This window comes from Pseudopodoces humilis, chromosome 3 (genome assembly GCF_049639895.1).
Source record: "Pseudopodoces humilis isolate 2021_Gansu_Grassland_sample_001 chromosome 3, ASM4963989v1, whole genome shotgun sequence".
In the NCBI taxonomy this organism is placed as follows: Eukaryota; Metazoa; Chordata; class Aves; order Passeriformes; family Paridae; genus Pseudopodoces; species Pseudopodoces humilis.
The window spans coordinates 98,868,269-98,884,397 of record NC_142202.1 but is presented as its reverse complement, the minus strand read 5'-3'; the positions used below and the strand labels follow the sequence as shown (position 1 = coordinate 98,884,397).

The following is a 16,129-nucleotide window of genomic DNA, read 5'->3' as shown; positions in this document are numbered from 1 at the left end:
AACACTACATTTAACCTGATATCCTCTATCAGGAGCGGCCAACAGCAGATGTTCAGGGCAGCAAGCAAGGAAAAGCACGTACACATCCTTCCCCAGGATAATCTCCCAGTTTCCAGTAATGAGTTTAAAAACAAAAGACTGAGATACTGTCAACCATAAACAGTACATAGCAAAACAGGCTATTCTCAAAAGAAACAAGCAGCTCAAATTCTCTCATTCCAGACAAGGGAAAGAAAAAAACTAAACCTGACAGCATACCATGGGAAGTAGTGACGGAAGAAGAGGAAGGAGTTGGCCATCACCTTTAATTTATTTTGCATTTAAAACAGTTCAAAACCTCTAACACATTCCTTCCTTCTTACCCACTTTTACACTTCCTTTTGGAAAGCATAAAAGTAACTATTTCACATTTTCAGCTATTTGGATGGGATTTTGCTGAAAGTATTTATAGAACTGGATCTGAGTTTGAGGAAAGTCTCAAAGTTACCTTTTTTCTAAAATAAATAGTCCATTGGAACAACAACAACAACAAATGCTTGGAAGTACTGCTAAAGCAGTAACAAAATTTTGGGAAATAAATCCTCGCGTCATTTGAAAAATTATCCTGGAGCCAGAAACCTATGAGTTCTTCCCTATATTGAACATCTAACTGACAAATACACAAAAAAATATTAACACACTGATATTTGATCTACTATACACTGTTATCTTAACATTATTTATTTAAAACAAAATCAGATCTCACTCTTAATTTTAGCTATTTGCTTTAATTGCTAAATTTTAAATTTAAATTTTTAAAATTGCTTATTTTTAATTTAAAACATCAGGCTACTCAACAGTCATAAATCCTGCACTTCATCCATTCCAGTATTTCAGAGTAAGTAATAATGCCAGAGGCTGCTGCAGATGCTGAACACATATAGGAACACCCTTCCCAAAAACAAAAGGGCACAGGAAGAAACTTGGTCAGTTAAGGAAAAGAGAGGCAATCAAGTAGTTATTGTAGAGACAGCAGAACCAAGACAAGGCTCTTGTGCCTCACTGGACTGTCTTGTTTAAAAATTAACAACACCAAGTTTTTTATACTTGTATCCAGGAAGCACAATAGTTTGACTTTTCAGGTATATCTTTAAAGGCAATCTGATATTTGCTGTAATTAATCCTTGCTGACTCAAAAGATTAGAGATATCCACAGACATTCTGTCTCAGTTTATTTTTCTACTAGAAATGAACTGTCAATGCTGCTGGCTTCAATCCACTCTTCTGTTTTAGAGGGTAGTAAAAAGACTTCCTAAATTATGTTATCCCTCTTCAGAATCCTCTTTCCATTCTCCTACTGTTATGTAATTTCCTCCTTCAATGTATTAGTTTCTTTTCTAAATCCTCTCCAGTTTCCTTCCACTGATCACCTTGCACATTCACAGAGGGACTGATACAAAGGGTGGAAAAAAACCCTTACAGGCATAGTCCAGGACAAGGCATTGTAGCTTCTGAATGTATCATAGAGCAACAGTAATTTTAAAAAACTTTATTTTGGGGCAATTACTTTATGTGGAGTATGCCTGTGAAACACTGCAGTAGCTATGACAGTTAATCTGTATAAATGAGCTCTTGCTGTGAGACCTTTTCAACTAAAGAGACTGAAGATTCAGAGACAAACCTGTAAAAAAGGGACAGAATTTATGGCAGAATCATCCCTGAAAGGTCCCTTTCCACAAAAGCATTATTTCTCCAGCATCTGGGTTTGTGGTTCTTGTGGGCCCAATGCCAAGGCAATCTGTTTAAACAAGCACTGGTGTATTTGGCAAAAGAATGTAGTAAACTCTTGAGCTAAGGAAATTAATACTTGAAAGTGCAAGGTAATTCTACTGCAAAGGTAAATTATGGGAGAATTTGGTACTGCTCTCTGTTGTGCATAAAACCAAACCTGAGCATGATGACTTTGTATAATGCATTTATTAAAACAAAGAAGGGATGCCTAAACCCCAGAATTCTCTAACACACTACTTCTATCAGAAGAGAAAACTCAAATCAGAGGTTCAGAGATACAAAATGTTACATTATTAATACAAGTCACTAAATGAGACTGTTTCACACTAAATAAACAGATACTTTATCTGTGTATTAATTGATTTCTACAGGCTTCCCTACTACAAAAAGTTAGAAATGCAACAGATACTTAACTGGGAATCAGGCATCAAGTATTCTTGTGCAATAAAATCTCTTGCTTAGAGAAAGAATGGGAGCAGCTTATGCCAACTATTTCTACAGAACACATTCACCTCCTGTATTAACCAATTTTTAGGCTGAGAAATATATTTTTCTTCTCTAACACTGCAGATATCTGCTTTCAAAGACAAGATGACTGGATTTTAAATACAGATCTCATAAGCAATCTAATAGATGATGCACTTACTCTTTACAGTTGCTCATTTATAAACAGAGGGTCTTTAAATAAGACTCCCTTATTTAATATTTAATTGTTGTTTATTTTTTTAAGTTGCACTAGACAATTCTTGATATCTATCTCTATTTATTTAATATTACATGCTCTAACATCCTAAGATATATCACCATGTAAAATAAAGTAACATAGGCAACAGGATTAAAGTTCCAGTGATGATTGTCTTAAATGGATGAGTAACATTTACCAACCCTTTACCCATGTCAAAATTCTCTGCTCCTCACCCTCCAAGAGACTTTTTTCTAGCTTCATGTTTTTGCATTTCTGTCTGCTGTCAGCATGTACCAAAGCCATTCATGGTTCGGAGTCCAGCTGTTGGAAGAGGTTGATCCTCACCCTGTATCATTCAACAGCACTATGATGAGCTGACTGATGGGATTTTTCTTTTGCAGGTTTTTTAATTCAGTAACTCTTTTCCCCAGTATTAAATCTTTTTAGACACCATCAGAGGCAACAAAAATTAATCTTTGCAGAACATAATGCCCTTTTATTCTGCATGTGATAAGCTTTCTGAAAAGAGAATTTTTAGTTATTTATGGGAGCAATTAACAAATCATAACACTGTCCAGATACTCCAAAGTTCCCATATTAGTGGTCTAATTTGGTATTTGCAGTCTTAAACCTCTGCTTGAAGCACACACTCCTGTTACAACCTCTAAAAAACAATGAAAAACTAACAGTTCTATTTCTCCCATGTATGATGTACTTACTCTATGCTAAAAATGAGAACATTTGCAGTGTGTGCACAGAACAGCTGGATGTCATAAACTGGTCTATCCCTCCCCATCCAACACTCCTTTGACTTTCTCTTCTTTAGGTACCAAATAATTTTAGGAACAAGAAAATAGCCTTGAAGAGTCTACAGCAACACAGCAAAATCAAGCTTCAGTCTTAACAGGCCTCTGAGAGCTTCTCAGCAGAAATAAATAATAAATTGGTGTCACAAACATCTCTGGCAGACACATACAAGGGTCCATTCTGAAAGGGAATAGAAGGCACACAAACTGTATCTAGTTTATGATACACCTGAAACACTATATTCCCACAACAAAGAATGGCAGAGGTATCCAGGGGGCAATTCAGGAGAATAAGACAAATCACCTCAAACGAACTAACTACTCCTAGGGACCTACAGAACCAGCTGTCACAATAAGATTCATCAGAGGTAAAGCAGCACATTGGACATCATCTCTCTATTATCAGGGCAGAAATTTATTAATAGCATCTACCTACAATACTAATGGCATATTATTACACATAAAACCCAGTGTCAAATGATAAAACTTATTTCCTCTTGAAACATTATAAAATTATTTCTATTCTATAGTGGCTTCCAGACTTTAGCCTGCGAATTTCACTCCAACTTCTCTGTAATTCACTATACCTTTGAAAATCTCTGCATGGTCTCAGTATCAATATGCTTAAACGAACTAATGCATCTGAACTGCCATTTATTTTAGGTGCTCAACACAGAAATCACAGGACACTATTACAATCTTGAAAGCAATGTTCTTAAATTCTACTGGAATTTCAGCAGCTTTAAGTTTAACTAAAACTAACAGTTCAGACACTCCTGTCACTAGAGACTGCTGCCTCAAAGTTTAAGTGAATTTTAAGTGACACAATTATTAGTGTACCAAACAGTAACTATAAAATACTCATTTACATAATAATGATGCAAAAATAAAAGTTTTATCCCCAGAGTGGACTTTGCCAAAATAATTAGAGAGTTCATGTCATGGAAGGTATCTATAAAATGGAACAGATGGTACTTCCCTATATCATAAATGAAGTATTAGGAAGGTAAATTCACACACAACAGTTACATGTGACAAAGAACTTCTGCATTTAAAGTTGAAGCAATTTAGAACAGAGAAGCATGTTCAGACCTATCAGAACTTCTGCTGTTCTTAAATGAAATAGGAAAGAGGTACTGAATCAACTGATTGAAGCAGGAGACAAACACCTGAATCTATACGTAACCAAGCACTGTGTGTCATTGCACCAGTGCCACATCTGTATGGTCTGGGGGACAGGGAAGGCAGTGGCAAACATGACCACTCCATCCCTAGAACAGACTGGGCTGGAAATACATATATGAAAAGCTTGTCATCTACATCCAGATTATTTAAGCAATAGAAGAGAGTGAAATAAGCAGAAGAATGAATGAAACCAAACAAAAAGCAGCTTACAAAAGATTTACTACTTCATTGCTTCTTCAATGCTGTTCTCATCAGCACAATTAGCGCCTAGACTACATGGAGCTCAGAGTGTAGGCAGACTCTGCTGGCATTTTTTCTATTGTTGTGTAACATGCACCTACTGTGATGGAAAACAAACAAATTATTAAAAATATGTACTTCACAAAACTCCATACTGCATGTTTTGCATTTGACTATGGAGCAGGGGTTCTTTGTCTGCAAATGCTAAGGAAATTTATACTCCTATTGCAATAGCAAAACAGTAATCCTTTTTGTTTGAAGGGGCTTAAAATGATTACTAAATGCATTTGTTTCTGAGTTGACTTCCCTAGAACGCAACCTAAGTTTCCTTGAAATTGCATACTCTAGGAAAGAAATCTTTCTAACAATGAACAAAAATCATAAAACATGAGAAAATAATCTGTAAGAACATCCACATCCCTTCACTACCATTTTCCCTTTCTATATGCTTTTTAAATGTAGTACAAAGCTTTAGGAATGTGAAAGTAATTTGTTCAGCTCTAATCACTTCAGCTGTTTTGATGTATCTACACACATACTTAGCATAATGCCTAGACAGAATTATAGATTTCAGGCTAGAACTACATTGATAATCTGATCTTTAATCAGGGCTAGCTGAGAGGTCCACAAACAGCAGATGGTTCTGAACACCACACTGCTCCAAGACAACAAGAAGTAGAGTTTTAGCCTTCTCTCTCAGTTCTCTATTCTTGGTTCAACAAGTCAGATGCTAGAATTTATACCATAGCTTCTTTCATGTTAACTTTTACAGCCACCTCTTAAAGAACATACTCCAAAGAAATACACTACACTGCACAGTACATCACTTACATAGTAAATATTTTTGTGAAGCAGAGTTCACACACACAAAGAAGCAAATTTTTCAAATTCTATCCAACACCTACTCACTTGAAAACAAAGCCTGCTACTTGAGATGAAAAGTACTGAATCACACCACCCAAGCTAATTTCCTGCAAGGCACTATTGCTCATAAGAAAAAGCCTATTCAGTTACAATACTGTATCTCGGTTCCTCCATCAATAAATTCCCCCCATAAGGTAAATTATTTTTTCTTTCCAAATAAAATTGAGATGTATATACTATCTCATAAATTCTGCATAATTCTTAGTATTATATCACATTCTTTGTGGAACATACAGAACTCTTCTTCCATTCCTAAACTACACAGTAGGCTATAGCTAAGAGATCACCATTATTCCCTGTTCTCCCCCACTATCCCTTCCCTGTATTCCTGCCCACCTCCCTGACACACTGATCCTTTTCACATTAGCCCTGCCCCCACGTTCTCAGGCCTGTGTTTTTATCCTACTTCCTGTGTGAACACTTCCACACTCCTTCCTTTGCAGTTCCTGTCAATTCCAATTCCTCTGAACTTCCTCCAACTTTTTGTGCATTTCCTTATCCCCTCTTTAATGCTTCTCCCCAATTCCTGACCCTTCAATTCCTTATATGCCATCACAGTACTTCTGCTTCTGGATAACCCTTTCAATCTCTCAATTTCTTTTTAATTCAAATTTCCTTTTCTTGTTCTTCACATTTGACTGATCTCCATGTTACCTCTTAAACATTTCAGGTGCCCATTACTTTGTGAGTCTTCCCTTTCTTGTGTTACCATTTTTTGTTGCTTCCCAGACAAATTTACTTGAGCATTTAATCCCTAGATTGATGTAAACTTCAGAAAAGGAGTGTAGATTTAGTCCAGAAGAAAGAAACTTGTGGTCACCTAATTCACAGAAAATCTCATCTCCAATATTAAAACTCTTTGAGCTGATGTCTCTATCTCCACCAAGAGCAGCTACAGAGTAAGCTTTTTGCATACAGAACAGCTTAAGCTTTGTGCTAACAAACATGAGACTGTGTGGGGAAAAGGCTACCAAAAAAAAAGAAAAGAAGTCCTGCCCTCAATTTGCCCTCAATAAAGTTAGTTACAAACTTCAAACTTCTGCTTGTCCCATAACTAGAACTACATTTTCCAGCTGGGTTAAGGAAAAAAAACAATCTGTCTCAGTTAAAATGGACGAAAGGAGAGGTATTAATGCTATATGAAACCTGGGTATAACCACCACTGATTCTCAGTATTTCTGTTTTCCCATAAGCAACTTCCAGCACTGCTGAAAGAGTAAACAAGGAGACTCACATTTGTAGCACAGTCAAATGTGCAAGAGGTTCACATTAGGAGAAATTGTGTAAGCACTGTCATCTCGAATAGCAGTGGTAATTGCTGTAAATACATGTTTAGAGTGTTTTTCAAGCATTTCTGCAAGCAGGAGGGGAAACAGTACTTGCTTGCCACTCATCCAGGAATACTTGCAGTCTTTGATTAAGAACACCTCTCCTCAAATTAACACTCATGGTCTGCATTTCTGCATTTATTGGAATTTTTTTTTTTTAGATGTAAATATTTCTCCTTTCCATCCCTGCCTTTTTAAGCCTCTGTGCTACATCAGGTATTATCCTAGTCTTCAGAGGATTTGTCAGAAATATTTGCTAGTTACCATCTTAGTTCTTTCAGGATCCTGGGAAATAAGTTAACCAGCCCCAACAAACTGAGTACTTTAAACTCACAATTTTGTTTATTGCCTTTCTTACATGTCTCTCTATTCCTACCATCCATTCTACCTTCTCCCACGCTTTTAGCTCAAACACTGCAGCAGAACACTTGTTTATATTTGGCAATACCCACATTATCTTTAATACTACTACATTCTAACTGCATATCATGTCTTCATTTTCTCCTTGCAATTCTACGTGCTTAAGAGTGTTTTTGTTTTTACTGCCTCCTGTCACTCCTAAAGAAACTTGACCTTTGCAAATATGTCTTTTATCTTTACATAGGTTCTTTAATACAAAATTTTCCTCTGAATATCTGGATTTTTCTTCACATGTCTGACAGGCTTAGATAATTTGTGACATTCTTCTTGGGATGTTTCAAGTCTGTAGATTTTTCTCATCATTTTCCCCCTTCCCGGGATATTTAATGAATATTTGTTCAGGCTTTAGCACATGAACTCCCTGGTTCTATCAACCTAACCAGCTCTCAGTTTAATGAGTTTTTCCCTAGAAATACAGATGTATGTATAGATATATATATAGAGATATAGACATATGTCTTGATTTTAATTTCTTTGTTTTGCTTTTAGCACACAATTGATTCAGCCCCTTGTCGTGGTTTTAAACCAATAACTAAGAAAATTACTTATTTCTTGCTGTGAGATATGGATTAAAACAAGAGCAAAACAGGCATAAAACTTAAAAGGGAAAAAGAAAGAAAGTTTATTGACAAACTACAATAAGAACACCAGAATAAACTTCCAGAAAAAACCTTTTCATCCCCTGTCTACCCACTATTCCCTTGTTCACATGACAAAAAGAGACAAAAACTTTGGAACTTTGATGGTTAAAACAGTCCCAATTCTTGCTACAGTCTTTTCACCAGTCTTTATAGAGAAACAGAAGTTTCTTCCTGTTAATTTATGGAGTTTCTCACAAGAAAAACTATTTTTCTTACAGTTTTCCATTGCTCTAATGTTAGCTGCCCAGAGCTGCTGTTATTAGAGCCCACTCCTCCCATTTTCACATCACTCTCAAGTGTCTATGGGCCATGAGTCTAGGGATGGGATTTTTAAGGATAAGTTATTCAAAGGCAAAAAGTCTTCTTCATCTGTTTCTGTGAGCTTCACTAGAAAACAGTTTTCTCATTGCCTCTCAAGGCTTCAAATCTTCCAGCACTTCACTGTACCATAATTACTCTACTTTTTTACTCAAAATTTACACTTTGAACACTCTATTCCTCCCTATTTACTGTCATGAATTAAAGGAGTGTTTTCGAGACCTTATTGTCCATTTCCATAGTTTTAACAGAAAGATATTTCAGCTTAATTAAAGCATCTTCTTAATTCTCTACCTTTTCTGAAGCTTCTTTTCTTTCCTGTCACTGGTAGTTTATAAAGTCTCTTTTCATGTTGATCACTCTCTTTTCTCTGTCTGGATAAAAAGATTAATCCGCAAGTCTCATCTGGGTAGTGAAAGAGTTAAAATCTTGCCCAGGCTGTTGTAGGTAGTTCTGTGGCCTCAGCCGGTGCAGGAGCTGGAGCCGTCTGCGATGGAAAGCTCCTCATGGCTGCTCTGGAGAGTGCAGTCGCCGCGCCCAGCCCGCTGCAGGCCCAGAGCCTCTCTCTCTCCTTCTTCACTCAGCAGTCTCCAGTGAATCCAGCCACAGCAAAAAACCTGCAGCCGAGCCAGAGATCGGCTCGGCCCGGCCCGGCCGGAGCCCGGAGAAAAACCCCTCCACAGGGCCCGCATCCCCCGGCCGGGAGACGCTGGGCCCAGCCCAGTCCCCGCCCGGCCGCATGGCCTGGGCAGGGAACGGGAGGCCTGGGGCTCTGCCGCCCTTCCCAGCCAGGAAACAAAGAGAACCAAGAGAGCTCTGGTTTTACACTTTAAGGTAGGGTTCACAAGTTGATCCCACTTTTCAATGGCCTAAACTGCTGTCAATTCTCAGCAATGACCGATAATTGGTCAGGAGAAAAGACGCCAGGCAGATCCCAGCAACTTAAACTTTCTTAAAGGTAAAGTAACTCCATGACACCCCTACTATTCAACAAACACTTCACTTGTTTCCACAACTTGATTCCTTCCTTTACACCAGCGATTCACATATTAGCCCTTCCATCTTCTGGATAGAAGTCAGCATCTTGGCTTGCCATGACAGATGCCTGACCATAACATGACTTCTTCCCTCTCTAGCAACTTCATGAAAAACGTAAGATTTATTTGGAGAAAGCAAGGACTGAGAACAAGTGAAGGCTCTTGTCACTGGCCCATCCATGAGAGGTATTTAATCTTAGCATGAAGCCCACCTGAGCTCCAGCTATTGCTCCAGTACCTTGGACAGGGCTGGGCCAAGGCAGGGACTTCTACAGAGGTAGGACAGAGCACCAATAATCGCTGTAGCAAAGAAGTTCCAATAAATTAAGAAAGATAAGGAGATTGTAAACATTTCAAAAGCATAGAGGAGCTTGATACACAAGACAAGAGGGAAGAGTCAGCCTAAACAAGGCTAGACCTGACTTTTGTGGAGCTTTAAGTGGAAAGGTTTTTTCTGGGAAACTGGGGCAGACAGATTGTGTGGGCTGTGAAGAGTGAGACTCAGAAGGTGCAGAGCTGGAACTTACACAGGGAATGACTGTATGTAATACATACATGTACTCACACATACGGAAGATGGAAATTATAAAAAAATAATAAATTTAAGAGTTGAACTAAGTGTTTAATAGCCACTACTTCAATACATATAAATAAAAAGAAAGCACTTCACAGTGGTTTAGCTACTAACGTTATACACTAGTCAGGCGCACTATGTTTTCTTGCATTTTTTCAACTGTATTCATCCATCAGATCCACTCAACATACGGACTGTAAGAACTCTGGAGCAGGGATTAGGCTTTTGTCCTGTGACTTTGCAATGCCTTTGAGAATAAAGGCTTTACCTAACATTGCTGCATATTATGGTATACAGAGAACAACATGAAGATAAGAAGAGGAAGGGAAGGTGGGTTAAACCTAAGCAGAAGTAACAACTTTCTACATTACCCTCTTCTAGCATCAGCATGAAGTACACTAGATTCAGATAAGACAGTTCTAAAAAAATATAGCAACATTATGGAAAATTCTAAACACAAAACCCCCAATTAGTAAAATACTTCAGAAAGATTTATATCTTTCTTTACAAATCTCTACTTTTAATTCATCCTCCTAGGAGGAATGGGAGCATTTGGTAATGTGAAGTAGATTTATCACCATGTGCACTAAAGTAAAGTGCACAGAAATCTTTTTTTGTGGTTTGACATTGTTTTAACTGACTGCATGTTGACATTAAAGGCTTAAGGTTTAAACTACTTGAAAATATGCACAAAGTTCCAGCTGAAGACGTAGAGTTTAGCTCCTGTATTTCTGCAATTTTGATCCTCTATATTCCTCTCAAAAAGAAAACAATTCCCACACTCCTTTTGAAATCATCATGCCTTTTGTGTTATAATGGCTTTTCCAGAAACGTCTTTGGATGCTGATGACAAGAGTATCTTGATTCCAGAAAGGAAGCAGAAGTGGAACACAAAAAAAGTTTTAAACAACATGTATTTATGGAAGTGTATTTAGTAATGAAATAAGAAAAGTGTGCAAATATGTTCTACTAAAGAGCCTGCTATAGTGGGCATATTTTATTAAAAAGAAATATACAAGAAACTGTAGTAAATATCTCAAAATGCACTATAGTAAATGACACCTCCTACTGCTTCTCAAACTACACAAACACCCTCTTCATGTAACTTTGAAATGCAAGGCACAATCAGCAACAATAGGAAAACAGAATCCAGTCTTATGAACATAGCGAGCAAAAAGTAAATATCCAGGTACAGCCATGTATCCAGACGCACATTCCTCTACCCTACCAAGCTGTTATTACATCTCCCCCTTGTTAGCTTCACAGAACCAAAATGCAGAAGAGAATATATTACAGAAGTGTACCATACAAGAGGGGATGAAATTCAATAAACATCGATCCCTTACACCACTCCAAGCCAGTTGAAAACTGTGGATTGCCTTAGGTGGCAAGATGTTGCCATTTCTGATAGAAAATTGCATTATAAATGACAGTGAGGAATATAAGGATTTGATACAGAAATTACATGCTACATTTATAAAAGTGGAAATTTAAAAAAAAATCCTTTTAAGTGTAAAATAACAGAATTATTGAGGTATGATCATCATGGAATGGGACCTACAAAACAAAGGCAAGTAGAGACTTGAAATTACAAGTTGTGCCTCTAACATGAATTCCTCAGCTTTTACTAAAATTCCTCGAGAGTGGTTTTTAAATCGACTGCAAGCAATTGACATCTATTTCTATCCAGAGAACTAAAACCACCCTTGGTACCACTATACTGTTTCTTTTGGTTGCACACTTTACATATTTCCACCATGTTTGTCCTCTCTACTTTTAGAACACATTTATTCCAGTGGCAAGTGCCACTATGCTGTGGAGGTGTTCCAGTAACCTATTAAACTTCTCTCAATGTTTCCATACTCCCTATAGGAGTATGCTTCAAAAAAAAGTGGCACAGTTAGATTCTAGTCATTCAATTACTTATTAAACTACTTTCTAAAAGTCTTGAAAACTATCACAGTTGCTAGAACCATTTTGCAGGTTTCATTACAACTTAGGGACTATTTTATTTAACTTAAAATTTAATTTAAAAGAGGGAAGCGTGTGTTCTAAGTAACAGCAGTACTGAAATCAGATTAAGCTTTCATAGTTTAAGAATGGTCACCACAAATTTTTAGATCCTGTGACCTTTAATAGAAAAAGACAATTAAAAAGGCTGCAGCTGTCAAACCAGATTACTGATTTCAAGCAACCCCTCCCCCAGTCATGTGACCATGCTTTGCACTGTATCAATTAAAACTTATTTAATCATAGTCACTATCACACATGTAAAGATTAAACAGTAACCTGTAAGGGCCTGTGATGTACTGCTCATTAATAATATTGTTTCAGAAGAAGCTAAACATTCCCAACATTTTTCTAAGCAACATCCTAATCTGAGAGCAATGCAGAAATTATGATTCCTTTTCCTTTGAAATCACTTTGTGTTCCGCAAGCATGCCTTTCCTAATCCCTTTTCCACTACTGAGAGCAAAGAAACAGATTCAGCAAAGAATCAGTTGCTCTTTCTGCAAGTGTTTCAACAGGCACCAGCTCCCAAACTGCAATGCAGGTGTTTCTGGTGATCTCAAAAACCATAATCCATGGTCTGTAATCAGTGTGTGTAACCACATAAAACAGTAAAACTGAAATAATTTTCGACTGGTACTAAGAATTAACCATATTGTGAAACTGGCAGAGGTCAGTTAATCCAAGTTCAGATTTAAGGCAATACCACTGCTCACAAAGATATACAGATAAATTATACACTTTTAATTGTCCAACATCTTATTGATTTCCTCACTTAACAAGCCTCTTCCACACCACCATAGAATGCTTCATTAACTAAACTTTTAAGACACTATTAGATACCTGCTAATTAACAAAGATAGAATTACAAAACTAGTAGTGAGCAATGTTAAGTGCAAAAGACATCCCAGTAGGATGTGAAAACATATCTGTGTTTTTGGACAGTTGAGCTCAGGCTAACAAATCACAGCAGCCTCCCTCTCCTATGCTTCTGCACTGCTTCCCCAGCTCTGAAGTGAGCACCAGACTTGGGTGGCTAGAGCTGGCTTCATGCAGGCAGCTGAATACTCCATTCCAGAACCAGGTTTTCTGTGAGTAGCAATAAACACACATCATCTAAGTATCAGTATTAGCACTTAATTTGTTGACTTAATAAATGTATACAGTATCCTGGGAAGCAAAAATGTGTCTTCAGTTAATAAACTAGCTCTTACAGACGCTTGTTCAAATCAATGCATACACAAAGTCAGCAGTCAGCCAGTTTCAACTTACCTATTAACTGCTTTAAAGTAACACATTCCCTCAATCATGCACAGCCAGACTTCCTAGTTCCCAGAACTACACTGCCTGCTGCAAGTGAGCAGTGTGCTCTGGAAACCAAAGCTACCAGTGCCACTGGAAATGCACAGGTTCTTTGTATTCCCTGAACATTTTTACATACATTCTTTAATAAGCTTTAGTTCATAACAAGCTGATGAACGACTTCTTGCCCAGCCTCCCAGAAAAAAGGTGCTGAGCCCTGACTTCTCTATTACACAATTTATAGACAGCTTTTTATCCATGAATCACATATAACCTGAAAAACCAGGCACATCATGCTAAATGATGACCTGAGTATTTCCAAACCAAAGAAGTCTAAGCCTGAAAAAAAAATTCATCATTTTGAAACTATGAAAATGTATTTGTTGCTCTTGACATATCACAGAGAAAAAGATTCAGTAGTCGTTTCCACACATGCTTTCAGACAGCAGCACAAACAGGCAGGAACTGCTGATACTTTGCCAGAAGTGCCAGATAGATCAATACTATTAACAACTACTGCCAGTCTCTGCAATCTCTCACCTCCTGCCTTGCAAACTTTACTAGGCTCATTCTTTACCATCATTATTACTAAAGATAATTTTGTATTAAGCTAGCAGACAACAACTAATACAGAAATATGCAGATACAAAGAAAGATTTAATGTTCTGATTGAGTTCCATTAAAAATCAAACACCAAACCACTAAATTCAACTTAAAGAAAAAACAAATTTTTTTCAGAACTGTAATAAAAATCTCTAAACCTCACAAAACTGCTTTTTACCCAAATGCTTATACCAGCTTCGATCTTGTATTAATCAATTATTAAGCAGTTCTACCTTGCAATTAAAACTATTCATTACTACAAATATTCAGGAAGACGTTGTCTTTGTTACAGAATTGTTGATCTTAAGACTATCAGGTTAATAAAGCATAATTAAATCCAGGCATTTAAGTGCAAGCTTGCAGGGCAGAAAATTACCTCTGGAACAAGATTATTTTGAATTCAGCTCCTTGCTTTAGTGGTTTTGGGAACTGGCAAAACAGGAAAATCCTGAAAAGGGTGTTTAAACACCTAACCTGGGTTTTGTTCACTTAAGACACGTTAATAATCCATTGCTAGTGGCAGTTCTTTTGTAAGAAGGGACATCAACAATTGACAAGATTCTTTTTGCTGAAGAGGCTCTTTTTAAAATATATGCTTACTGCAAAACAAATCAACTAAACACACACTGTAAGAACTGATGTAACAGGTAGATGGAGCAAATTAATCTGCAGCACAAGTAAGAGTCCCCCCTCCTACAAGTTACTTCAGAGAAGCTGCTAGAGTCAAGATACACAGACGCTTCTCATTTCATTGTGCATGTATGACTGAGATGTGGAATGTGCTCTCACTGTGTTCAGACCTGTCCCAGATTTCCCTCTGATTTGAAATAGGAGGGAAAAGAGCCTCCCTCTCCCGAGTGTTGGCAGACATCCCCCGTGGGAGGAAGGGTGGGCTTTCACCATCAGGTTCAACGGCACGTTCCGAGTATCTTTAAAGACCGAAAAACACCCGGCCCTTGGCGAGACAAAAGCGGCTCACGCCAGGCACCCGCAGCCCGGCTGTCCCGGAGGAGGCAGGGAAGAGGGAGCTCGGGATCCCGCACACCGAAGGGCGGGCACGGCCTGAGGGAGCGGATCCCCAGGGAAGGCTGCCTTAAACCGTATGGCCGGGGGAAGTGCGTTTAAATTTCTGTGTGCGGGAACTAGAAAGCGGATTAAATCCCACCTGTGCCCGGAGGCAGGCAGACACACACTCAGGGAAAGTCCCTGACAAACAGGGAAAGCCGAACCCCACACGGCAGCTGGCGAGGCCAAGGCGGTTCAGGTGTCGCTGTGAAGGAAGAGGCTGACGGAGGAGACCGTAGAGTTCAAGTTCCCCCCCATCCCCCAGTTACGAGGAGAGCGGGCGGAACCGCCCGGATCAGGGCTGGCTCCTCGGGCGTCAGGAGGAGCGAGAAGCGACGGCTCGGGCTCCCCCAGCTGAGGACAGCGGGCGACCCTGCCCCGCCGTGCGCTGAGGGGCGGGCGGAGCGTGAGCTCCGGGGCCGGGGGAGCGGCGCCCCGGCCCTTCCCCCGCTCCTTTTCTTTCCCCTCTCCACTCGGGCGAGCCCCATTTCCTCCGAGCGGCAGCCGAGGGCGCTGCTCGGGGCCGGGCGGGAGAGGGAGCGGCAGGAGCCAGCGCCGGTAGCGCCTTGTTCTCTGCAGCCAGGCCAGAGAGGGCTGCGCACCCCGCGCCCCCCGCCCGGGCTCACCTCCTCGATGGCCGCCACCGTGTTCCTGCACTGGGCCATCCGGGTGGTGAAGTTGGAGGCGGTGGGTGACTTGTAATCCTCATTGGTCTCGGACACGAATTCCGACACGGAGATCTGGTCCGGCATGGCGGGGCGGGGATGAGCGAGGGGAGGGAGCGGGAAAGCAGGCGGCTCCAGGGGCAGGGAGGGGAGGGCGCAGGGGGGGGCTCCCCCTCACATCGCTCGGCAACCGGCGGCGGCGGCAGCGCCCTCCTCGCAGCCCCGCCGTCTGGAGCGGTGTTGTTCCTCCGCCGCCACACAAGGAAATTCCCCGCACCCACACTCCTCCTCCTGCTCCTCCCGCGCGGTCACGCAGCACCGGGGGCCGGGCACACGCCCAGCCGCGGGAGCTGCCTCCACACCCCGCCCTCCCGCTCGCTTTCTCCCTCTCGCTTTCCTCCTCCTCCCTCGCTCCCTCTCACGCTCGCGGGGCGGGGGCGCGGCCGAGCGACCCCCCTGCAGCCCCCGGAGCGGACCTGCAGCCGCGCACTCCGCACCGGCGCCCGCCCTGAGAAGATGGCGGCCCCCTCCCTCTTTCCCTCCCTCAGTCTGTCCT

At 40.2% G+C, this 16,129-nt stretch overlaps 1 protein-coding gene across 6 annotated transcripts in view; it reads right to left on the bottom strand.

Moving 5' to 3' along the window:
* The window catches only part of ASAP2 (ArfGAP with SH3 domain, ankyrin repeat and PH domain 2), an 87,344-nt gene extending 71,504 nt beyond the window's left edge, over positions 1-15,840 (bottom strand). For all 6 annotated transcript variants that reach the window (XM_088052371.1, XM_014251483.2, XM_088052372.1 and 3 more), the window contains exon 1: positions 15,535-15,840. In XM_088052371.1, the coding sequence (XP_087908497.1) occupies positions 15,535-15,660 (126 nt within the window). In that variant the 5' untranslated portion in view covers positions 15,661-15,840. The remainder of the gene's footprint in view (positions 1-15,534) is intronic.
* Between the last annotated feature and the right edge of the window lie 289 nt (positions 15,841-16,129).